The 24,859-nt window shown below is 39.0% G+C and overlaps 4 protein-coding genes across 4 annotated transcripts; 2 read left to right on the plus strand and 2 right to left on the minus strand.

Annotated features, from left to right (window-relative positions):
* Positions 1–3,865: 3,865 nt before the first annotated feature.
* On the minus strand, positions 3,866–5,217 carry LOC147864469 (putative aspartic proteinase GIP2). The gene has a single exon (XM_087320326.1). It carries the CDS (start codon positions 5,164–5,166, stop codon positions 4,057–4,059), a length of 1,110 nt encoding a protein of 369 aa, XP_087176452.1. The 5' UTR covers positions 5,167–5,217; the 3' UTR covers positions 3,866–4,056.
* Positions 5,218–9,913: 4,696 nt separating this feature from the next.
* Positions 9,914–13,481, plus strand: LOC147864470 (putative serine/threonine-protein kinase PBL7). Its single transcript, XM_087320325.1, has 7 exons — positions 9,914–10,447; positions 10,870–11,120; positions 11,823–11,955; positions 12,233–12,491; positions 12,572–12,704; positions 12,798–12,887; positions 12,972–13,481. Exons 1-7 carry the CDS (start codon positions 10,273–10,275, stop codon positions 13,149–13,151), a joined length of 1,221 nt encoding a protein of 406 aa, XP_087176451.1. The 5' UTR covers positions 9,914–10,272; the 3' UTR covers positions 13,152–13,481.
* A 747-nt stretch (positions 13,482–14,228) lies between these two features.
* LOC147864471 (uncharacterized) lies at positions 14,229–15,510 on the minus strand. The gene has a single exon (XM_087319220.1). It carries the CDS (start codon positions 15,448–15,450, stop codon positions 14,764–14,766), a length of 687 nt encoding a protein of 228 aa, XP_087175346.1. The 5' UTR covers positions 15,451–15,510; the 3' UTR covers positions 14,229–14,763.
* A 7,762-nt stretch (positions 15,511–23,272) lies between these two features.
* LOC147864472 (uncharacterized) lies at positions 23,273–24,763 on the plus strand. The gene is made up of 3 exons (XM_087319168.1): positions 23,273–23,793; positions 24,223–24,490; positions 24,584–24,763. The coding sequence occupies exons 1-3, from the start codon at positions 23,311–23,313 to the stop codon at positions 24,625–24,627; spliced, it is 795 nt and encodes a 264-aa protein (XP_087175294.1). The 5' UTR covers positions 23,273–23,310; the 3' UTR covers positions 24,628–24,763.
* Positions 24,764–24,859: the final 96 nt, after the last annotated feature.

Here is a 24,859-nt window from a genome sequence, read left to right on the forward strand (position 1 = left end):
TAGAGTTAAGGCGGAGTTATGGAGGGCGAGGAGCTTACATGGACGAAGATGAGGGATAATAGATGAGGCAATGGAAACCAAAAGTTTTATGAGGGGGATATAAGGCCTATATATAGGGAACTTTACATAAAAGAAACTCCAAGAAAAGATATTGCATTGTGCAGGAAATGAGTACATATAGGTGATTACCCTCGTTTTTTTATCAAGGTTAGGTTCTAACAATCAACTTAAATAAATACTTTGGTGTAGAGTAAAATCACTTCACATTGTCAAAGAAATGTCTATCAAATATTTCTTTGTCCCATATGCATGAAACTCCAATCGTTGTAACTTTGCTTGTTGCGGATTACCTTTTATGTTATCCAAAGAACTTATGAGGTTATGCACTTTTTTTGTCCAAATCCAAGTAATTGTTTGAGCATGTGTTTGTCACATTTTGGAATATTTTCAAGCACTTGGCCTTCTAAATATACCAAATTGTGATACTACTTGCCAATCATCATATTTCAATTTTACAAGGTCGTTATTTGTCTATTCGGGGGTATAGTTGTTTTTTGAATTAGACCATGTCTCGAAGAAAGAGCAGATTCTAAAACATCCTCTAGCTTATATAACATTGGTTGACCTTGTACAATCGCCCATAATATCGCCCGAGTATATGCAATATTTTTCCCTCTTTATTACTTATAATTAAAGACAACTTGTTCTTATTGAAAGAGCATGGCATTCCCACATGAGTTGATTCGATGGTGTAAGACATTTTTTACAATATGTTGGTATCATGGCAAAGCAAGGGAGAACAGAAAATAGAACATCCACGAGGAGGCAAATCAACATATCATCTTGTATGTGAATCCTTCCAAATTAGAAGGGGTCACTGCTAGTTTTGGGCGAAGTCCCAAGAACAGTGTCAGCGTTCCAGTTGGGTTGGGACATTTGCCGGCCAAGGTAGGGGGGAGCGAGAACTAATTCCGACTAGAATTTCCCAAACACCGAAATCTAGCTGGTTCATATTTTTGTAACCGGCTATTTATGCATTTTTAAAAAAGAATAATGTTAAAAAAAACGATTTTCTCTCTTTCCCCCTCTTTCAATGTATTTTTTTCCTGTTTCCCCCCCTCTGGCCCCACTCTCGAATCTCTCTTTTCCCCGTCTTTCTCCTCTTTTCTTGTGTGTCTGTAATATGTATTACCTCTTCTCAATGTCCTCTGCCTTTGACTCGAAATGGATGTAACTTTTGATATCAGGCCCTTTGATGACATTAATATTTCGTTCACTTTTATTTCTATCTATCTCACACAATGTCGATAACCTGAAACCACCCATGATTGTGATCATAATATATATGCACATATTTGGTATGATGTTGAAGGTATAAAAACCTTGGGAGATGGCAATAATGCTTATGTATCTGTAAAATAAAAATTTGAGGATAAAATTTATCTAATAATACACAGGTTGAAATGCTTTCTTATTATCCTATGAGTTTCTGAACAATAAGATCTCACTAAGTTCACTTAGTTGCTAAACAAATAGAGGTTGAGTTTATAGATTTCACTAAGTTCATACTCTGGATTAGAGTTGAGGTGTTGTATGAGGTCTTCCACAGCTAATATCCTATGTATTTCCATGAATTTCTTCACACATAGTGCCTTAAAATTATTAAAGGACGGCTCAAGATTTTGATTTAATGGACCGATGGTCCCTAATTTAGGTTTATATGCCTCTAGCTTCACTTCAACAATGCTCGGGGAGGCTTCAAAATCTTCCAACTTTCGTTGAACACGGGTGCATCATCAACATCCAGATTGATCTTCTTCTTCATGTAGTCTCTCCATTCATTTTTGGCGAAGTGGTTTCGTGAGAAAACGGAAAGGAATGTTTGACCCAATAATACGACAACACGGCCAAGATGATGATGACGATGATGATGATGAAGGAGATGTCAGAAATTATTACAATTCCAAATAATAAACCTGATCATCCAGCCCCCAACTTCACCAAAGAAGAAGAAGAAGAAATGGGTACGAATACTAGATTCATCTTCAGTGAACCTGATCATCTTTTCTGTTGGATTCTTCTCGTAGTCTGGAAGCCACATCCATCCCAATGTCTTGTCTTATGAACGAGAGAGAGAGAGAGAGAGAGAGAGAGAGAGAGGAATTGCCTACATGATTAGCAATATGTGTGGAGCCAAGAATCATGCCATTTCCCATATGAAGCAATTCGATTCTAATTAATCGACTCTTGTATGCTTCTTGATTTTTCGTGGACCCAAGTTATTAGTGTGTCCCTTTTTGTGAACTGAACAATGACTGATCACAACACCGATTACAATTATGTGATTAGTTTTACAAAATACATAATTGTGATCACAATTATGCCCAACATATACCTGGAGATTTGATCAGAATTGGGTCTCAAACCAACATTAATCATTTGAGAAGAAAAGAGCATGAATTGACTCACAAGTCTTTGATTCATATTCCATCTTCCCAGATTATGGTTATGTGGCATATAGATCTTATGTTTAAACAATGACTAATAATGTAATCTCAAAGCATGATTATGTGCCATTTTATAGATTTTTCTACTACTAATCATTCATAGGTTAGTGATATAGATTACTTGTAGTGCAATGTTAATTCTTGAGCTACTTTCAATTTTCTATGATTTTCATATAGGGTGAGGTCACTTATTTTTAATGTTCAATATTTTTTTTCTTTGTTAACTAACTCATGAGCGAAATCGCATGTACCATTTCTAGAGGGCTGACTCCACAAACTCCAAACCAATTACTCCATAGAATGTACTCTATCTATGTTGTTACCCCCATCTTGTGCTAAATTGTTTTTTGGTATGTGGTAAAAAAATATAATTAGCATGTTCCGGTTGACATTATCACTCGTAGGAAAGTGGTCCAGTAAAATTTTTAATTCCCAATTAGGATCATAAGCAGTAGGAAAATTTCCGGTAGGGGTTAAAAACTTTGCCCAACATTGGTCACTGCTTTGTTAAAAACTCTCTATATGAAATTAATGCACTTACATATGTACTCACCCTTCTCCATGGAGGTTTGAGTATCACTCTTGAATTATCGGGATTGTCTGACCAGTCATCATACTTCTCACAATTTACCTTATACATTGACTATGCAAGAAGTAAGTGATATTCATCGATAAACAATCATAAATAGAACAAGAAGACAATACACCAAGAGAGGTAGCAAAGCTACCACAATATTACTCAAATACATTTTTCTCCAAACTCCAAATTATCTCCTTTTATGTTTAGGATTGAAGGGTTCACATAAGGTTTATTCAACTAATTGGCGTCTCCACCCAATGTGTACTAGCTACAACACATCTTTTTGTTGAGTCTTAGCACAAACATTAGTTGAGAACACAATCCCATTTCCACATAACTTCAATGGGTAGGTTGCATGAATTATGGGGTTTGAGTTATGTATATCCAGCAAGAATGATTATCATTAATCCAGTTATCCAAATGTCATTGATGTAGGTGTGAATCAAATTGAGTTTTGATCATGCATGCGTGGGGTAAAATGGGTGCATTAATTTCACAAAATAGGGTATTCATAATTGTAAACTAGGGTTATTTGTGCACATGAAAACCCTTAGCTCATAGGTAGGGAGCCTTGCATATTGAATAAAAGGATGATTATGCATATCAGAGTTGTGATGCATTTGGCAATATTGTATGTGTGAAAAACAAAAACACCACACTTTTTAAACAAGTGCATTCATTTAGCAATTGCATAAAGAGGAACACAAGCCGGTTGCTAAAACAAGGGCAATGCATTATCTTTAACCATGATTAGTGTGTAGCTAAAGGAGCAAAGAAGTGGATTGAAGGGAAATTGCATTAGAATTATATAATTTATTACATGTTACTTGCTACTACATGCCAATGGGGACAAAAGCAAAGAAGTAGAACCCTTGCCATGAATAGGGCGGACGAAAGGTCGTTCCACGATAATTTGTTTATCATACGATTATACGAGACACCAAGTTCCCTTTTTTACTTGTAGAGCTACTAATCATCGAAGTTTCCACAAGTAGTTTGATAACCGAAGAGAATGCCAGTGAAACTGAGGCGGGACCTAGCAAGGTCGAACTCTACGAACCTTTGTTGTTGTTGGTAAGTGCCCAGGACAGATGGAGCGTTCACACCGGCATCTACGAACGCCCAACAAAGGACGTCGCCGGCCACATTAACGACTGAGTTCAGGCCGAAGATCTGCCACACAGCGCCGCCTGACAAATTGAGGTCGATCTCGGCCACGCTAGGGCCGAAGCGCGTGCTCAAGTACTTCGTTCCATTGAAGCAAGTGTCGAAACGGGCAGTGGTCGACAATGGGACAGAAGGTGTGGAGCTGCCGAACCCGATGGCCTTCCGGAAGGTGGAGCGCACGCGGAGGTATAGCTTGTGTTCCAAGCGGGTGTAGGCGGTCGTGGCGCTAATGTAGAGCCGGAAGGGGGCTAGATTTAGAGGTTTCGTGGCGACCACAATGTCCCGGACTGAGATCGAGTAGGGGCCGGACACACGGCTACCCCGTGACGATGATGATGACACGTGGAGGGTCGTGTGAGAGAAGAGATCGGAGAGGTTCCGGTAATCGCCGGCCGGCCCACCTCTCACAAAATACCCATCCTGGCTTCCCCCTAGGAAAAGGGGCCCATCCGGCAAGCAATATGCAAAGACCTTACCGGCTCCAGGTAGGCTGCCGGAGATCTGAGCTGGCAATGCCAGGTCACTGCTCCCGAGGGCCGCCTGCCCGGACTCGCCGCACCGGAATGCCACATGGCGGACCTCGGCTGACACGACCGGAGGCCTGCCGTTGGTTTGGTTGAGACGGAGGGTGTCCTCGAAGTGTCCGTGGCGGCGGTGGAAAGTGGAGGATCTGGAGGGCTGGAAGGCAGAGGAGGCGCACCGGACGGTGGACACGGGGGCGGTGAAGGTGATGGTCACATTCTGGGGCTGAGGTGGTGTGCCAAGTGGCAGGCTCGCCGTGTACACATCATCGGCCAGGTGGAGATCGGCGCGCAATGGGGTTGAGGACACGTGCAATGTGGCCATGGAGGAGCACACTATGGAAATGGTGAGCATGACAAGGAAGGTAGAGAAGAAGTTCTTCATAGTCATGATGATGATGATTTCTTTGGATCAATTCCTTCTTCTTACTCAATATATCATTTATAGATGTGTGTTCAAACTTATCCACCTATGTCACTTGTGAATTGGGGTCGTCAATTAGTCTATTGGTAGCAAGGTCGGGCCCGATAGTCTAGTTATTTGGCAGAAGGATCAGGGTTGGAGTCGGTAGTTTAGTCTACTATTGCATAACATGTTTTAGAAACATTATGGGCTTGACACCTCACAACACATTACGCGCCTGACACCTAGCGAGACGATATGTGTTTAGCTTTCGGGAATCGATTACATGTTGTGGCTCTCCACATTGAAAAGATTGACTTTTCAGAACATGCCCCCACCTCACAATGGTTTGAATCGAGGGCGCCCATTGGGAGATTTGATCAATCGCTTCAAAGTTTGGGAAGCATTCTATAACTTGCCATTTGGTTATATTTATGTATGTAAGTGGACCCCCATAGAAATCTATATTGATGTATGTTTTCCGCTTCTCATGCAAATGTTATCCCTTTCCTCAATTTTTCACTATTTTAAATGTTGTTGAGTGGAAACTCACCAACACATTTCCTTGCCAAGGCCCAAGAAGCCCAACTAATCTTGATTTTAATTGATCAATCAACATCAAGCATTAAAAGTCATAAACAATCTCTTCAATTCAGTCAAATTGAGTATTGATGTATATATTTTATGTACATAAATGTGTGTGGGCGTGTCAATTTTTGGGAAGTTTTGTTTTGTTACATCTCAAAATTGAAGGTTTGCATTTCAACTCCAAAATTTTAACTAACTTTTCCGGACATTGTGAGTAGATTTTACATTGATCTTGAGTCCTTTTCAAACAAAGGCTTTTATATGGGTGAAAGAAAGGAAAGAAAAAAGAGAGACTTGAAAGTGACAAGTATGCAGAATTAAAATGAGTTTTGTTCCTTCAATTTGGCATGCGGAAGAGAGTAAATAAAAAATGAGACTTGAGTGAAAATTTTGACAAGAAAAAACAGATTGCATCGTAGAATTTGGCCTATGTCAGGAAACAAGTATGTCCCTTTCACATTAGCCCAGAGATCAAACTTTGTGTAGATAAGGTGCAAACCAAATCGTCACTTTCTAAACAATGTCTACATGATATTCCCACTTTCGATTATTGATCAATAATAACACCAAGGAATCAACTAAAATTTTGTATGTTGGGCCGCCCAAGGATTCAATGTTATGCTAAAAAAAGTCAATACACTTGTTATAAGAAAGTTGGCATAATAAAAACACTTTTGCCTCATTTACGTGAAGAACACGCCAATAAATTAATGCAATGGTAAAATATGTAGTGTGATTCGTCATCCATGTATGGATATTCATGAAAATATCCAATTTTATCTAAAACATTGTGTTTGATATTATCATGTGCAATTTGCATCAACATGTGCATTTAGTACACAATAACATGCAATTTAACCCGCCTAATTTCAACATGTCTAATATAGGAGCTCTCGCTTCTAGTTCAAAAATCTCATAATCATATTGTTGCGCAATCCAATTTACTAGCTTAAACGATAAGGCACCCAACCCTATATCAAGTTTTGATTGTTTTTGCAACATTTCCGTAGTATCCTTGAGTTCCCACCCTTATCTTCAACATGACACCCTGTCTACAATCTTTGCAAATAACTCTACATTGCTCACTTATGCAATGTGTAAAGTATTCAAAATATCATTGTAATTCACAATACTAGATAACTAAGGTCACAATGAGCTCTCTCCAGTTTTGCATAATCATGTTTTGTCTCTAACAATTTTGGGCTCACTTTTACTACCATGTCTTGTTGATGAAACATTGCATTCAATGTTTAGGTAGCTAGTTTTATTGTGCCTTTGCATCCTTTGTGTCATGCTAAGAAATTAGGATGCGTACTCCACGGCACTCCTATCTTCCATTTGGTTGTAATGTTGTTGTTTTAGGGGTAATGAATTGTTCCTAGTAGGATCCTCAAAGCATTCCTTCTTTATCTCGATGCAAAGAAGAACACGTGGGTAAGAGCAATGTCCTTGAATGCCTACCAGAGCAACGTCTAGAACTTGATAGTTGATTCCATTAACTACACATGATTTCACCCAATTCCCCTCATGCTCATTCGTCAACTTCTCATGGAATCTCGAAGAGGTTCCTTAAAAATAATGTTCGCCACGTGGGTGCAATCGATCTTTTTAACCTTCATTACAAGCAAATCTAGGGTTGAATGTTTAGGAGTGAGCTAAGTTGATTGGAGACGGGCTTAAGGTTTAGTTCATATGCCTTCAAATGGAGGAATGTTGTGACTTTTGAGTGTTGACCCTACCATTTATAAATATGGCTAGAACTCATCCAATAGTAATGTTATTTCACGAGTCTTCAGATCATCGCCACATGTCATAATGAATAAATAGTATTGCTATTTAACAATTACCCATTATTATAAAATAAAAAATGAAAGTAGTTATCGAGAGTGTATTGAAATTGCCTTGATATTTGTTTCAAGGTTTCATGTGTCTTTACTTGATATGTCGAACATGAAAGTTTTTTTTTACATCTTCTTGGTTGTGTAATTGTTGTGTCCATAGGAGAGACCAATGGAAGATAATTAAATTTAACCTATAAAACTTCACATGATTTAATATTTATAACTTCCTTTTAATATGTGTGTGTGTGTGTGCATACATGTATCAAGATGTGTGTTTGGGGCAAAGATGTAGACCATGCACTACACATTTTGACAAATTTCCTTGATGCAATGCCATTTCTAGGTTTTTGAACTATTGAGGGGTTTCAAAAGAATTCATATATTTGGGTCATTCAAAAAATATAACCACCCATTCAAATGTGAGCGGTTAATCTCTTGATGATATCTAAGAAATACAAGATCATTCATAAAAGAACACAATACATGACGTGTCATTCTAAAGTGACCAGAGAATTGGTGAGGATTGAAGTTTTGACATCATCTACTCATGGTTGATGAATGAATTAATCTATAGATCAAAATAACTATAGTACAGGAAATCCACTTCTTTGTTGTTTACGACATGTTATCATAGTCAAATATATCGTGACTGTGACTGCCCATTTTTCACGAAGAATGTTGTAAACTCGTATGGGTTAGTGATAAGGATGCAATGTCCCATTTTTCACGAAGAATGTTGTAAACTCATATGGGTTAGTGATAAGGATGCAATGTCCCAATCTGGAAGGAAGATTTTGAATGGATTAAACATTGACTGTGAATTTAATAATAGGTCTTGAAAACCTCGATGTAGTGATGAAATGTCACATGACAAATCATTTATGATTAAAAAAATCGTCATTGCCTTGCTAAAGCTCAAAAAATCTATTCCAGCACCAAGAGAAATGACTAATTGACATACCTATGAGTCCTAAGCATGCATAATCACAACAACACAATGAGCATATTCATATGACAATATCACGAAGAGGTTTAAAAGCTCCAAACCATGTATCTATACCCAATAAATGATGCATCATGGGCACTATATTACGAAATACCGAAATACAACATTGTTTTTTCATGACTTCCAGATTGAAAAGTAATTGAACCACAAAATACGAACAATTATGTTTTCTTGAATGGTATATAGTTAGGCCAACTATAAGTTCGTGAACTAGATAAATAGGTTATAATAAGCAAGAGAAAATATTAAATTATAATGGAAAATATGATAACCTCTTCTTGGAGGATTCTTGTTTAACATGTATTGGAGGATGGATAAATTAGATATTTTGTATTATTTCCTAGACAATGATTGGTTAACATGTCTATCTATTTACTATCCAGGTAAAATTTGTTATTCATTTTTTATTGGTGACCAAAACTCATGATCAATGACATGCACATGGTTGTCGAAGATAGAGCTTTGTTCGGATTTTGATGCCACGAACAACATAGACCTATGATTCATGAATATATATGCCTAATATGCTGCTCAAAGTTGACAAGTCATAGAGGATGGATGAATCAGGTATTGTGAATTAAGCCTTATATGATGATTAGTTAGCATGTCTATGGATTTAAGGTCTAGGTCAAATTCACTGCTTACTTTTGACACGTTACTTGAAACAAGCCAAGGGCTAGTGACACCCACCAAGGGCTAATGATGTATATGGGTGTGGAAGATGGAGTGTAGCCCGGTTTTCGCCAACAAGGAAGATAGTAGTAGTTCACCCACCAACTATGTATGGAGCATAGCATGTCTACTACTATGGGACGAGCAGTTGTGAGTGCGTTAGCAGGAATCATGGCCGATGATGTGATGCATACGAGCATGGAAGATACGTGACGGGAAGTTGTAGTCGACAAGGGTTTAGGGTTCGGACTTCGATTGACACAAACATACATGATAGGCATATGAAATATGTCAAGTCTCGTGATGTTTCGATGCATGGACATGGACATGGATATGGACATGGACATGCTCCCATCCATCTTGTGATTGAAATGTCATTGTTTTTTCCTTTGTGCCTTGGGGGATCCAAAGATAATGGCTTTAGGGTTGAAGAGAGAGAGAGAGAGAGATAGATAGAGATAGATAGAGATAGAGATAGATAGAGATAGATAGATAGAGAGAGAGAGAGAGAGAGAGAGAGAGCTCTTTTGTTTTTCAAAATTGGGGGGAAAAAAGAACACATATTTTCAAGTTAAAGAGAGAGAGAGAGAGAGAGAGAGAGAGAGATAGAGAGAGAAGAAGAAGAAGAAGAAGTACCAAAAACAATCAGACAGAATGACTCTGTTTCTTCTCTCTGTCTCTGTTTCAAAATGCTCTGTTTTCCTCTGTCTTGTTTCAAAATCCTCTGTGCTCTCTTGCAAGCAATTTGTTCTCTTAGCTTCCATGAAACTACACTGTTCCTAGCCTCAAGAAAAAACCCCTAAATAGATTCTCTCTCTCTCTCTCTCTCTCTCTCTCTCACGAAACAGAGATTTTATGTACTGATAGTGCCAAAGCAGAGTGTTTCTCTTTCTAAGACAGAGCGTTGTTACTAATAGTGCCCACAATAGAGTGCTTTTCCCTGAAACCAGAGCATTGTCACTCATTGTGGCCAAAACAGGGGAGGCTATGGCCAGAAGAATGACATTTTCCTCACCACAGAGTAGCCCAGAGAAGAATGGCAACAATGTTTCCATCGCTATTCTCAGTGTCATCTCTGCCTTAGCAGTCTCTGCTTTGCTTGTAGCTCTATTCTACTACCTCTACATGCGACAGAAAGTGAAGAAGAAAAGCCATGGTCAAGGTAGGTACTCAAATTTCCATTCACTATTTTGATCGGTAAAAAGGAAAAATAATAGTCTTCTTTCAATGTCTTCTCAAAAGATTAAGCATTGGAGAGCTAATTTTAATGCAATGTAACGCAATTTGATTGTCCCTCTTATCCAACAGATGGTTTAAAAGGGTTCTTCTGATGATACTTTTGTTTTGTTCCCTTTCTTGCAAACCCCAAATCTGGCGTTTTTATTGTTATAGTTGATGAATGCATATGCATATTTATATATATTTTAAACCTAAAGTTGAGTTTTAGATGGTCCTTTCCATGATTGTATGATTAATATTCTTGTCTTCCCTAAAGCTGGAGTTTAGATGGTCGATTTGATGGAAGTAGAAATGTTTTTTTTACCCTCTTCCTTAAGCACTTCAGTTTTGAATTTGATAAAGCAGGGTTCAAGAGTGATTCTGCGGGAAATTCAGCTTCAAAAAGTGCAAAATATGCGGCAGGGAAACATTCAGCTGCACTTGTTTTTACATACAAGCAGCTACAAGTAGCTACCCACAATTTCCATGATGCAAATGTGGTTGGCCGAGGTGGGTTTGGGACGGTGTATAAGGGGGTGCTGCCTGATGGAAGAACAGCTGCAATTAAGCAACTTGATCAGAGTAGCAAGCAAGGAGACTTGGAATTTCGTGTGGAGGTATGTTCTCATTGTGTAAGTTCACACAATATGTGTGTATAAGAAAGTATAGATTACCTTGGGCACTTTATGCTGTGGCAACTCCCATTCTTTTCTGAATATGAATGCAAGATCATGACACCAATATGGTACATTGGTAGATGACTAGGATGAGTTAATGTGTCTAGGTGCCTTATGTGGCGACAACATTATAGCTGTTAGCTAATAATCTAATTTTAGCTGGAGAGCCTAGGAAGGATATGGTTAATCTATGTATATGGCCAAAAGTCCAAGAGTAGTTAGATATCAAAGAAAATCTAGGGATAAACTACTTTTGGCATGGCATATGTGATATGGGTCAATGGTGAATCTACATCTATGTTTTTCAGGAATAATTTATTATGATTTTGTTCACGAGTGGCTTATATGATTTGAGCAATACTGTGGTATGAAACCAATTATAGGTTGAGAGCCTGGGAAAGCTAGGGGTACTCTATCTGGTGTGCAACATGGGGTACAGGTCAATGTCAGGGTGCTAAATCTAAATGTATCATTGAATAATCTAACAAGAGTATACAGGTTGCTTATAGTAAATCCAAGCATAGCTTACTCATATTGTGCTAGGATGTGAGTGTGTCCTGAGAATTTTTACACATTTCGTCTATTCTCCAAGATCAATTTTATTAATGACATATTGGTATTGTTTCACTTCTATATATGTAGGTAGACATGCTGAGCAAGTTGCACTCTCCCCATCTCTTGGGGCTTATAGGCTATTGTGCTGACCAAACCCATAGAATCCTGGTCTATGATTACATGTCAAATGGCAGCTTGCACGAACATCTTTACTCGAAAGGTATGATTATAATTTGCAGCACTTCCTACTTTCTTTTCTTTTCTCAGGTTATGTTAAATTTTTGCAATACCTATTCATGTTTCTTGCATAGTAATACTTATGCCTATTGTTCTCCATGCATCATATTCTTGTGATAAATTTCTAGCCATGTAATGTTATAGTTTAATAAAAGGTTTTTTTCAAATCTTATTTTTCCACATGAAAAACTCTAAAGCATATGATGGTTTTCTTTTGTTGATGAAACCCTAATATCCAATCTTAATGTGGTTATTATCAGGAATACCAGGTAGCCCTCTATTTCTAGATTGGGAAACCCGAATGAGAGTAGCCCTTGATTCAGCAAGGGGACTAGAATACCTCCATGAATGTGTAAACCCTCCCGTAATACATAGAGATTTTAAGAGTAGCAATATACTTCTTGATGAGAATTTCAATGCGAAGGTCTCAGATTTTGGGCTGGCGAAGCTTGGATCTGATGAAATCGGTGGTCTTGTATCGACTCGAGTTCTAGGAACTCATGGATATGTGGCACCTGAGTTAGTTTTTTCATCATTTTGCTTAACAATATTACATATTTCATGATAGACAACCAATGACAATATTTTGTTGTTATTAGGTATGCAATGACAGGACACTTAACAACCAAGTCAGATGTGTATAGTTATGGAGTAGTGTTGCTTGAGTTGTTAACAGGTCGGGTTCCTGTTGATATGAAAAGACCCTTGGGGCAAGGAGTTCTTGTATCATGGGTAAACAATTGTTAGTTTGAGAAAAGATGGATCTTGTAGTGATACCATTTTCTCGTCTTTTACCTTTAACAAAGGATTTGATATGCTTTTCAGGCATTACCTCGTCTGACGGACCGGAAAAAGCTTGCTGAGATGGTCGATCCTCTCCTTGAAGGACAGTATGCAATGAAAGAGTTGATACAAGTGAGTGAAGAACACTTATATTTCTTTTCATATCAAAAGATTGCTCAATCTTGTATATATGTATGTATGTATGTATGTTTGTAGGTGGCTGCAATAGCTGCAATGTGTGTACAACCTGAGGCGGATTACCGACCTCTTATGACGGATGTGGTGCAATCTCTCATCCCTCTTTTAAAGAGCAAAAGTGTACAAAAGATTGCGGCGACCAATGAATTGCAACACCAAAATGTGACCTTCAACCCATCTTCAATGGACAATGCTTGATGATCCAATTTAGGCGTGTGCTGCTCTTTTCAAATTGGTACAAATAGTGCATGTTAAATAGAAACAAAAAAGCCATCTATTTGCTACAAATGCTACGAGAGATAATGGAAAGGATTTTAGAGACAATGGAAACATGGGAATCCTTAGGCACAATGCCATAGTGCCATCCTCAAGAAAAACTCATTGAGGTTTTTTGTTGCATATATATATGTCCAGAAGGATGTGTAATTGAAGTTTTTTGTTTCATATAAGCGTGTTACACATTGGCATCCCCGAGAACTCATTTTATTGTGTATTTGACATGGGGCACATCCATAAAACCTTTGATTACATGCTTCTCCCCAGGCTTCTGATGCATTATTAATTGCAAACAAGTACAAGTGTCAATCGCCAAGTCTCGAATTTGTGTTGAATTGATTGTTTTTTTAAAATTTTTGTTTTTAGTAATGTTTCCATGTCAGAGGTAATCCAGTTTGCTTAATATTAAACAAATATCTATCCCGTGATATTTTTTGGTTCTAGAGCTTGTAAATAAGGATTTGATACTTACTATTGAAAATTCTCGTTTCAAAGCCTTTTGAGCAATAACTCAAGGCTAAAAGCTTGGAAACAAGAATATGGGGTACTTTGCATTGAACTCTTGTTTCAAAGCTGACTATTGCAAATGAAAAGTTTCTGAAGATTTGGATCCGTGAGCCAAATGTCTTTGGTGATCAGTATATTAAATGGTTTTAAATGATAATATACAAAAAATGTATTGATCGGTGTTTCCAATGAATCTTAAATCCATGAACTTTGCAAACAACAGTAAAAAGTTTGCTTTTGTTTTTACGGTGTTTGAAATCAATTTATTCTTTAAGACTCATCTTGTTTTACAATGTCTCTACAGTGTTAGAAATCCATGATCGGTGTTCTTTACCAGTTCACCTGATTTCTTAGGGCTCTTCAAAGTTAACAATTATTAATAAGGCCAGTTATAGACAATTATTGATAATGGTTAGGCAATGCTTTAACATTATTCAATCATAACTCCAGCATATTTATTTGTAGTATATATCCCCAATGATGCAAACCATGTAGACAATTGCTAGTAAAACTTGATTTCAAATGAATTAACTCAATCTAGTGTTGCACAATCTTAGAGCCTTTACATTATCTCCGCAAGAATCTTGTGCAAAGATTAGATATTTTATTGTGCTGTGTACATGTATTATGCAAGCCTCACTCTTTCAAGAAATCCATCAACATGGAATCCTCTATTATTTTGTCACCTATAGAATCCCTTATTGTCACCATTCAGTCATTTGATTGATATACATAGGTCTGTAATGACAAACTATAAGAAAGTGATATGATAGTCATATATATATATATGTATGTATGTATGTATATATGTATATGTATATGTATATGTATATGTATAGTTTTCCTTTTTACATATATTATGATAGTAGTATACATTTATAGGACAATGGGGGCATATGCTAGTACCAATAAATGATTGAGATCACACTAAATAACACCATAGTGGCTGTAGCATAGAGAAGTAGGGTATTCAAATAAACTTAGAAAACATAGAGCAAGTTATAGTATTAGCTAGGTACGGTTTCGCTCAATGATAGATGGCGAAATGGCCGGGTAGCAATAGCGGAGGTAGAAGGGTGATGTCCGGCACAGGGGTGTCGGCCAAGAGTCCGGCGTATATGTCCACCTCGCCCATTCGTAATGCCCCATCATCATCATCATCTTCTCTATGGTAGCTATGGTGGCCATCAATGGAACCAACATAGGGTCCACTACTACTCTTGTTACAATCATAGAGTCCATCCACCATGGAACTGGAAAAATCCATGGATGAATTTGAGGATGGGCATAGCAATTGGTCCAAGTGATGGCCAATTGTCCCGGAGACGGACACCATGGAATCGAGGATGTCCATCATTTCCTTGCCGCGGACCTCGACCATCGCCCCGTTACTGCAGATGTTGAGCTCGCGGAGCGTGTTCCAATAGCGGGAGCAGATGTCCGATCTCCCGGTGAGCTTCTGGACCAATGATGGGAAGCTCGCGCTGTCCGTCTTGACAAGGACGGGGTCGAAGATCTGGACGACCTTGAGCAAGCCATCGCCATCGCCATCGCCATAACCGCCTGCGGGATCGGGCTTGGCCATGGCCACTGTGTGCCCGTAGTAGTCTTCTGGATCGACATGGGGATCCATCTCAGCTTGATACTGTAGTAGCAGCCCATGATTGGATTGGGGCCTCATGTGGGTGGTAGAAGGGGGGTTAGTCTTAATCATATGTGATTACTTCTAATTAATCATATGTCATTAGTGCTCATCCTCAATTGTGATTAGTTCTAATTATTCATATGTGATTAGTGTTAATCATGGCTTTTACTTAAAGCCATTTATATATACACATGAATTTTCTAAGACCTACATAATTTCCTTGTCCTAAAAACAACAACAACAACAACAACAACAACAAACAAAAGCTAAGTGCACATTACCAACCCCAATATCCCCCCCATCTCCTTAAACCTACTAGATATTCACTTTTCGGACAGTAGGGCCTAACTACGCCTTGGGTAGAAACCACATGATGTGTTAGTGCGGTGTTTGATGAGATGTTATTTTATATAGAGGTATCATACACGTGATCATGGGTCGGTATATATTGGTGTATGGTTCAAGGTTATATGGTGGTATCGTACATGTGATCGGTTCATATGCTAGCAACGCATTTTTGTCGTGATATTAAGGTGGTATTGTAATTGTCACATTTATCGCACCTTTCGGGGAGGTAGGGCAGATGTGCATCAATTTATCGCAAAGGGGGCGCACGCGCACACACACACACACACACACACAATGAAGCTATCACATGTGTGCAATACACCTTGAACCCCTTGCCATTGATGTGCCATGTATGACACATGCAATATGTCATACATGTTGATGCTAGTACTAATTACATCGTTGATTCGCTATTATCATTGGCATCAACATGTTGCTTTACACAATCCATAATGCAGGGCAAACAAATCTTTATAGCATTCTCTAGTATCATGTTTGTCATGATCCAATTATGTTGCCACGTGACTTTTAGGGCCGTTTACAATACAGTAAATAAGTGCACCATCAACATCGCTACTTACTCAATCCCAAATCCCACCTTTGCATGATTTATTGCGCTCCATGCTAATCCACAGTATGTAGACCTTCTACCAGAAAAACTTCTAAAATAAGTGCATCATCAATCAACGTCTTGACTAACTCCTCATCTCCAAACCCCACCCTTGAAGTGCACAATTTCCTCGTATTCCACCAAAAGGACTTGGCACGATTAAGAGTATGACAATTTCAACATACTTAATGTTATTAATAACAAAAAACACGATAATGCACCCGCACACAATGCCACCAAACCTTTGCAAGAAAATTTTGACTTGTGTATGTAGCAATGACGCGATCGTGCACGTAAACAGAACGCGCAACATGAATCAACATAATAAATTCATATGTGGACAATGTGAACAAAAGTATCCAGACACTTTGATTGTTAAATATAGATGTGAACAACTTGTTAATTCCACTTTCCACAGATGATGGTTTGAGTGGTAAATTTTAGTTTTACTTTTAGGTGCTCTGACTCTAAATCAAGAAAATTTCAACCATATGGAGTTAGCGTAATTATCCATGTTTTGTACACACGCTTCAATATTTTTTATGGTGTGCCATCTTGAATCTCATCTCATTGATGAGGAATCAAGAATCATGAGGGGCAATTGTCCCATCCCTTAGTAGCGTCATTCTAAAACCACATTTACACACAAACTAGAAATTCATTGTGTCTTCACCCGTACCATATGTGTTTAAGATCCATGTAAAATGGAAAACATTTGCTCTCTTTGCCAACGTTAATGATTTCTTTCGGTTTTGTAGGAGATTCCACGTGAATAGGCACTTTCATATGGAAATTTGTGGGCATTTTCCTTATGAATTAACTTAAATAATTTAGTTGTGTACATTCATGCCATTGCTTTATTTGACCACATGTTCCCCTAAAGGCTAAGATCATGCCCCAAGGTGGGAATGTGTGAGAGCCCCCAAGGTGAATTTTTGTCATGTTGTGAACCATGCTCGTATTTTGACCCATGTAGTGCAAGAAAGAGTTCAATCATTGACGGTAAAAAAATATTGTGACGTCCATCAAGTTTTGAATTAAATGGGATATGAGTTTATGGTCTTTATGGTTCCTAAATTATATCTACTTCTTGAAGATGAAGGTGGCCTAATATAAATGCCCTTAATAGGTTCATATGATATGATAGAGCATAAGTTTGAAGGTATCCTTAGATTCCTCTTGGTTTAATACTTGCTTAAATACATTGATTAATTATGGATGCCAATATGAAGGTTACAATGTTTTTAGCCCATATTTAGGCCTACAAAGTGCTTGCAAATAAGGTAGTTTGTGGTTGCCCATATTGGGGCTTATGATTGTACCCATCTAACAATCTCCTCACTTCTTTGAGCTTTTTGATCCCTCTTTTTTACTACCATTCTTGTAAGGCCGCATATTTGCTGAGTTATTACCTTTTTGTTTATTTATACATACTGTCTTGTATCTATAGTAATTGGCCTAGACCCCAATCGCACACACCCAACTAGGTGTTGGGCATAAAAGTGCAAGGGCAGATGAGATTAAGTGTCATACAAGTTAGAGGGGTATGGTTAATAGTTGTATTGTGCAAGTCTTCATGTTGATTATGGTCGCCACATTAATTATGAGCTCCCTAACAAGGCAAAGAGAATTTGAGGCTTGGTGGTGGTCATCTATATTTTGACTAACTAAATACAATTCAAAATGGGTCACTAATCAACAACAAGCAAGGATCTAAACCTTGTAAAAATTTAGAATGGGGCGATAATAATGCACTCTATCAATGCTCTCTTATTGTTTCACAAACAATATTGATATTTTTTTGGGTTTTAGAGTATGCAAACCAATAAGAATTTTATAACTTTTTTTCATCTACCTTTTAGTCCTAAATTATACGACATTTACTAGAGCACGCAATCGACTCCACGCCCATCGATGTTTGAACTTTGAGATATTAAAATTGTAAAAGATCTAGATGAATCAAAGGAAGAGCCATTATATAGTAACATATGTTGTCAATGCTTTTTAAACATCGAAGGTACCTAGAAGGGAGAGGAATCAAGCTTTAAAAAATCTCCCACATATGATAAAGGCATTCGTCATTCAAAGCATGGAAGATAATGAAAACGAGAAGTAACCAATAGGAGGTAACATGTAATAACTTGTAGAAAAGGCTCATATGTATTGAAGGATGAGCCATGCGCCCTGAAAGTCCGGGATACCACATAGGGAGTGAGAGAGTGTCATGGTAACTGGAGAATGAACATGGATGAGATAGATGGATGACATTCAAGAAATTCGAGAGCACGAGCGAGAGAAGGGTGGAATGTGGAGAGATAATTACGTAGAAAAGGGTGTGAAAGCAAAGCATCCAATAATAATAAAAAGCAAGGACGTTTTCACTCGCCCAAGGTTGTAAGTTCATAGAATCTTATATGGTTGGGAAAAGGAAGATGCATGTTTTAACTATTTTTTTGATGCATGATGATATTATTATTATTACTTTAAGAACCTAAAGAACTCACGTTAAGCTATTCGAGCTCATTGGTAAACCCCAGTCACATCTCAAAATTTGAACCTCTCTGCAAGTTTTTCGAAATTCAAACATGATGGGATTCAATGCATAACCCATGAATAAGAAGGAAATTTAAATGGCCGTAAGACATTTTAGGATTGTTTTGGAGGGAACTACTACGAATCCTAACCTTGACGAAGATGATCTCCTTGATCCTAAGAAATATGTTTTTGCTGTATTTTCTAAAGATAAAAATGGTGTGATTCATAATTATCTTTGGTTTATGATTACTGTTGTATAGGTTCTTAGTGTTTGTACAAAGGATCATGATCCATCAACCATTTTCAAACATGATCTCATGAATTGTGTCTTAGGGAACAAGTAGACGCAAGCCACCTTTGACATCATGGGCACAAAAATCGTGACTGTTCTCGTACGCCATTTGAAATGGAAATCTACTTTGCGCCACCATAGCATCTCATTCAATCTTGTTGTAAATAATTCTCTCTCTCTCTCTCTCTCTCTCTCTCTCTCTCTCTCTCTTAGTAACACTTTTATTACTAGTGGGAAACCTCAAAGTGAGGTGAAAACCCACAAACAATAAAGAAAAATATGCAAGTGTCGCTTATACACTAAAGAGCTTAAAAGCAGTCAAAGTAAAGATTGTAAATTTGTAGTGTGATGTCTCTAAGTTGCAGATAATCAAATAGAGATTGCCTGAGGGATTGCTTAAAGAAGCTAACTTCATGTAATTGGTTTCGATCAAAGACCTTATTATTGCGGGTTGTCCAAATGGTTCAAAGTGCCCAAAATCGTGTCCATTGGAGAAAATAGGCATTGTTGTATAGGGTGCATGGAATTTGTCCAAATATTCAAAAGTTTTTACCAAACCTTCGACGAGGAAATTTGTGATAAAGAGATGCACTTAGTCTTTGTACAAATGTCTTAGTGAATGAGCAAGTTCGTAATAAGTGTGGGACCATTTCCAATCGTCCACCACATCTTGCATAATGTGGTGAGGCTATCGATCTCTTTTGAAGATTCGACCTAGTCGGTAGCACACCCAATAGATATCTCCATAGGAATACTCGTTGCTTAAGTGGAAGACCATAGCTCCATAAGCTTGTAAGCTTGTTTTTTCCACCAGGACTGCGTTTTGTGTAGGTTCCATAATGCATTTGCATGTTTGTGAAATCATGGGACAGGTTGCAACAACATATACACTAAATGTGTTGTAATATTATGCATTGGAACAACAATGTTCCCTTTTTGTAACATCCAATCTTGAATCCTACGATCTCCATCTAGAGGTGGCACAAGTACTAAGGAAAGTACCAACTTTGTGACTTGATTCCAGATAACGCGATGATGTGGCCTAAGAATATAATGACATGTCATGTCATTGAAGTGCAATAAGTGACCTTGGTCATTTACCACATCTGCAATTTATTTCAGACCCTTCTTTGCTAAAACATAACCTTTCCTAGGCTCTTGTTCAGCTAGTGATTGTGGGAATATAACACTCCAATGTAAGCTTTCTAGGCGTAAAGAGTTCCCTGATTCTGAATTCTTACCTCTCCATTTTGTGTGGTGCAATACTTCTTTCCAGTGCTTTAGAAGCTTTGAACTAAACATACATCCTTTGATGTGCCCGTCAAGCTTTCCAAACACTACATCCCAATGATTAGTATCCCATGAGCCAAATGACTTGGTTTTCAAATGATCAAACATATCAGCTAGCATTCTTGCCCAAGGCAATGTTTTTTCAACAAATTTTGGCAATAACGTAGCTTTTCTAGCCAACGTATGCAAATGCAAATTAAGAATATTTAGTCCTCCAGTCAATCGTGGAGTGCATATCTTCTCTAGTGATTGGAGTCGTATACCTCTATGTGACTGCTTAGAGCACCAAAAGTGGCTTATGATTTCTGAGTTAATCATTTGTATCGTGTGTTTCGGCCAATCGAATCATAAATAAGTAATATTGCATGTAAACCATGAATATAGATTGCATGATCCTCAATCCGACATGGAGTGGCCATGTTGCAATCTTCCAATAGCTTAGCTTTTGTCTCACTTTTTGCAGGACCCATTCAACCTTTCTTTTCCTTGTTGCATTCCATCCCCATGGATAAATTTTCTTTTTCTACCTTCTACTGATTTATAAGACATATTTCTTTTACTGCAAATGATTTTCTATCGAGTGTACTTTCTACTACCTAGGCACAACAAAGTTGGACTCAAGGTGAATAAGAAGTAGAACTACATGCGTACTTGTTTCTACATATGTACAACTTTGAATTGGACAAATCCATTTTGTTTTTTTGTATCCTTCAACCAATGTAGAGTGGATTCACCGACTTTGAATTAGTGCAATTTTGAATTTCTTAGATAGATTAGAGAACATTTTGCATACTCCCAAAGTTTATGGATATGGAGCATTGATATTATGTTCAAGTGTACAAACTCAATACCAACATTGAATTTGTCCTCGGGAGGCCAAATACATGGAACCCAAAAGCATTTAGAGCCATAGAAAACTTTTAAGAAAATTGAGTTATTTGGCCCTAGACAAGACATTTCTAACGTTGTTAGTTATATAGTACATACGAATATGAGTTGTTGGCAAGCTTGACCCAATGTTGTCACACTATGTTGGGATTTATCTAATATATTGAGTGGAATTTGTGAAAATTTTGGGTTGTAATTAATATTCTAACCTTAATGCTCCTTTTTCGTTGTTACCAATAGGAGAGTATTTCTTCAACCTTTTGCCTACTTATAGAAATCTAGTTTTTAGAAATGCGTTGTATTGGGAGTGAGTGACCTCAAAGCAAGGTAAAAAACCACAAAGAAGATTTAAGACATGTGAGTAAAAAAATGTTTACAAAACTTAGACATAACACAAAAGGATCATAAAAAATAAAAGCCAAATAAGTCAGTCACCCAAAATGTTGGTCTGTACAAATGGTTCAAGGTGTCCATAGAGCTAGTATCAAACCCATGCAAAATTATAATAATGTATTGAAGGTTCCATGCTAAAAAGCCAAGGAGCAAAAGGAGCTTCAAAAATCATCAATTGTATTTGGTAGTGTAGGCAATTATTGAAAGCATTCATAATGCTAGTATAAAACTAATGCAAAAATGACGGCTAAGAAGGATCCAAGGTGCCATGAGAAAATGCCAAAGAGCGAAAGGAACTTTACGGATAGATGGAGAAGGCGGAATTTGTAAGTATACACAAGGAGTAACTTGATGCAAAAAAGCACTTTACAGGGACAAGTCTAGAGAAGATGAAGAAAGGTTTGATTTGCTTGTCCAAACAGACATTCGTCAAGTGGCATGATCATAACAACATGGTAGGAAGAAAAATCCAAAGTAGACATCGCTAGGTGAAAAGATGTTTCTTTATTAGGCAACATATTCTTCCCTACCCCTTTGACTTGTCATTTCAACCAAAGTGAGTGATCTTTTGCTCACCATCACACACATCATTGACCAAATATGGTTCAAAGTGCAAATCCCACAGACAATCCTTTAGCTTATAGAGGCAATAAAGGCCAGCTAGGACTTTGAAACTACACTAAAATGGTTGGCCTTTTACTTCTGCTGACATCATACACTGACCTTGAAGGTGCGCATTTCCTTGAAAATGGAGGCATGAGGGTATCGTCCAACACAAGTTGTCGAAATCTCACGACACACAAGCTTATGGTGTAAGTGAGTATTGCATATGAGAAGGATGAACATATGCCCACAGTCAAGGACATACACAAAATTTTCTTCTCTCTTAATGTGAGCTTACCTTCCATGCAACAAGCTAGTAAACTATATCAAAGCATCTTTGTTAACACTATATGTCAATTATCCTAAACCACATGTCACATCTGAGTGTCGAACCAACGACTTTGTAAACTAGCAACACGAGGTCCACACACACATATTTGCGACATTCATTCGTATATGACTTATCCTGGAACTATATGCAAAATCGGTGGTCTCGAACTAACAGCCTCTGGCTTGTCTCCAAAAACGAACCGACACAACCATCGCAACTATAGCCCGATAACACAAACGCACACACACGTGTCACAAAGATCTAAGGGAACCACACGGCATACTGCCAAGGTGTGGTAGGAAAGGTTTGTGGTGTGGCAAGGCCACCATGGCGTTATGCTTCATCTCTTCTTCTTCTTCATCTTTCTCTCTATGTCTATGTCTATGTCTATGTCTCTTTGTCTTTAGTACCTCCTGGCCTTCCCTTTTAAGTAATATTTTTATTATTAACTCCACTCTTCCCCTCTTTCCCTTTATAGCTCATTTTGTTTTGCTCGTGTTTTGCTTCTTTTCCTTTACCCCCCCCCCCACATATGCAAAAGAAAATCAAGCCAAATCACTTCCATTCATCACTTTGCTGCTACTATCTTTTACTTTTAACTACTACTACTACTACTACTAATACCATTTCTAGCTAGCTATGGTGAAGCCTGGCAAATGGTTGAAGAGCTTCCTTGACCTAGGCAGAAAATCAGACCATATCCATGATGATGATGATGATGATCCAGACAAACTTGCCAATAATCCCAAGCTCTCTCACCTCCATACCTCCGATGAAATCAAACCTCCGCCTCGCAGCAGGTGGCGGTATCGATACTGGGCCTTCGGTCTTTGGCTGAAACCCCGGGCCCAAACACCCCTTCAATCCTCCGCCGCCACAGTCCCCGCCGATGGATCTTCGGATCAGGAGAAGCACGCAATTGCGGTTGCCGCAGCCGCCACATCCATAGCCGCCGAAGCGGCCTTCACTGCGGCACGGGCGGCTTCCGCTGTCGTGAGCCTCACCTCGAATGGCCATGGCCGGCCGAGGATGAGTGGCCGCGCACTGGCTCGCAAGACGAGCCTCGTGAATGTGAGATATCAAGCGGCCGTCAGAATCCAGACTGCCTTCCGTGGATACTTGGTACACTATCTAAGTGACTGTATAAATTGAAAGGATGTGAATTTCATTTGTTCTGATTGATCCATGAATTTTGAGACATGTGTTCTGATTGATCCATGAATTTTGGGATATGTGTTCTGTTGGATCCATGAAATATTCATGTGTGCTGATTGTTGTTCGATCCATGAATTTTCATGTGTTCTCATCGATCCATGGTTTTCATTCATATGTGGTCTGATCGATCCATGAATTTCATTCATATATGTTCTGATCGATCCATGAATGTCAGTCATATATGCTCTTGATCGATCCATGAATATCATTGATATATGCTCTGATGGATCCCATGAATTTTCATGTGCACTGATCGATATGTCAGGAATACGATTGAAATTTGATGAAAGATCGGAGAGCACCACATAATTTGAATCTTCCGGACTGTCTGTGCAGGCTCGGCGGGCGCTGCGGGCATTGAAAGGCCTGGTGAAGCTGCAGGCATTGGTGAGGGGCCACATGGTTCGGAAGCAGGCGGCCAGCACGCTGAGATGCATGCAGGCGCTGGTGCGAGTCCAGGCGCTGGTGAGGGCGCGCCGCGTCCGTATGTCGGAGGAAGGCCAGGCCGTACAGCGCCGCCTCCTGAATCGCCGCCGCCACCACCACCACCACCATCGCCGGAGGCACCAACAGCAGGACAGCCGCCCCAGGAGATCAGCAGTGAGTAGGAACCCCCCCACACTCAATCGTGGTTAGCCACATCTCCATTAATCTCTCATCTCTCTGCTTAATTTCCTGCCTTTTCTACTGTGATCAGGACCACTGGATCGCCGCCGCCTCCGCCACCGCCGCCGCCGATGAGGAAGCCGATTCAGCCAAATCCTCCACCGCCTGGCTTGACCGCTGGATCGCCGCCCGCCCCTCCTTCGACAGCCACGCCATAGCTAACCGCCGCCATTTGGACCAATTCAACAATTTCCCGGCCAAAATCGTGGAGATGGACACCGGCCGGCCAAGCTCCGCCGCCTCCGCCGCCGCCGCCGTGGGGCAGGCGAAAAGGCGTAACAGCATCGCCGTGAACGGGCGGTGCATG

This window comes from Azolla caroliniana, unplaced genomic scaffold, assembly GCF_043228905.1.
Source record: "Azolla caroliniana isolate FFs.n. ecotype wild unplaced genomic scaffold, voAzoCaro1.0.p SCAF_5, whole genome shotgun sequence".
NCBI lineage: Eukaryota > Viridiplantae > Streptophyta > Polypodiopsida > Salviniales > Salviniaceae > Azolla > Azolla caroliniana.

Excerpts from the sequence above, each read along its gene's own strand:
- LOC147864469 (XM_087320326.1), bottom strand. The coding sequence starts at position 5,166 with ATGACTATGAAGAACTTCTTCTCTACCTTCCTTGTCATGCTCACCATT.
- LOC147864470 (XM_087320325.1), top strand. The coding sequence starts at position 10,273 with ATGGCCAGAAGAATGACATTTTCCTCACCACAGAGTAGCCCAGAGAAG. Across the intron at positions 12,705-12,797 it reads AAGGAGTTCTTGTATCATGG|GCATTACCTCGTCTGACGGA; the intron begins GTAAACAATTGT and ends TATGCTTTTCAG. Across the intron at positions 12,888-12,971 it reads CAATGAAAGAGTTGATACAA|GTGGCTGCAATAGCTGCAAT; the intron begins GTGAGTGAAGAA and ends GTATGTTTGTAG.
- LOC147864471 (XM_087319220.1), bottom strand. The coding sequence starts at position 15,450 with ATGATTAAGACTAACCCCCCTTCTACCACCCACATGAGGCCCCAATCC.
- LOC147864472 (XM_087319168.1), top strand. The coding sequence starts at position 23,311 with ATGGTGAAGCCTGGCAAATGGTTGAAGAGCTTCCTTGACCTAGGCAGA. Across the intron at positions 23,794-24,222 it reads CTGCCTTCCGTGGATACTTG|GCTCGGCGGGCGCTGCGGGC; the intron begins GTACACTATCTA and ends CTGTCTGTGCAG. Across the intron at positions 24,491-24,583 it reads CCCCAGGAGATCAGCAGTGA|GACCACTGGATCGCCGCCGC; the intron begins GTAGGAACCCCC and ends TACTGTGATCAG.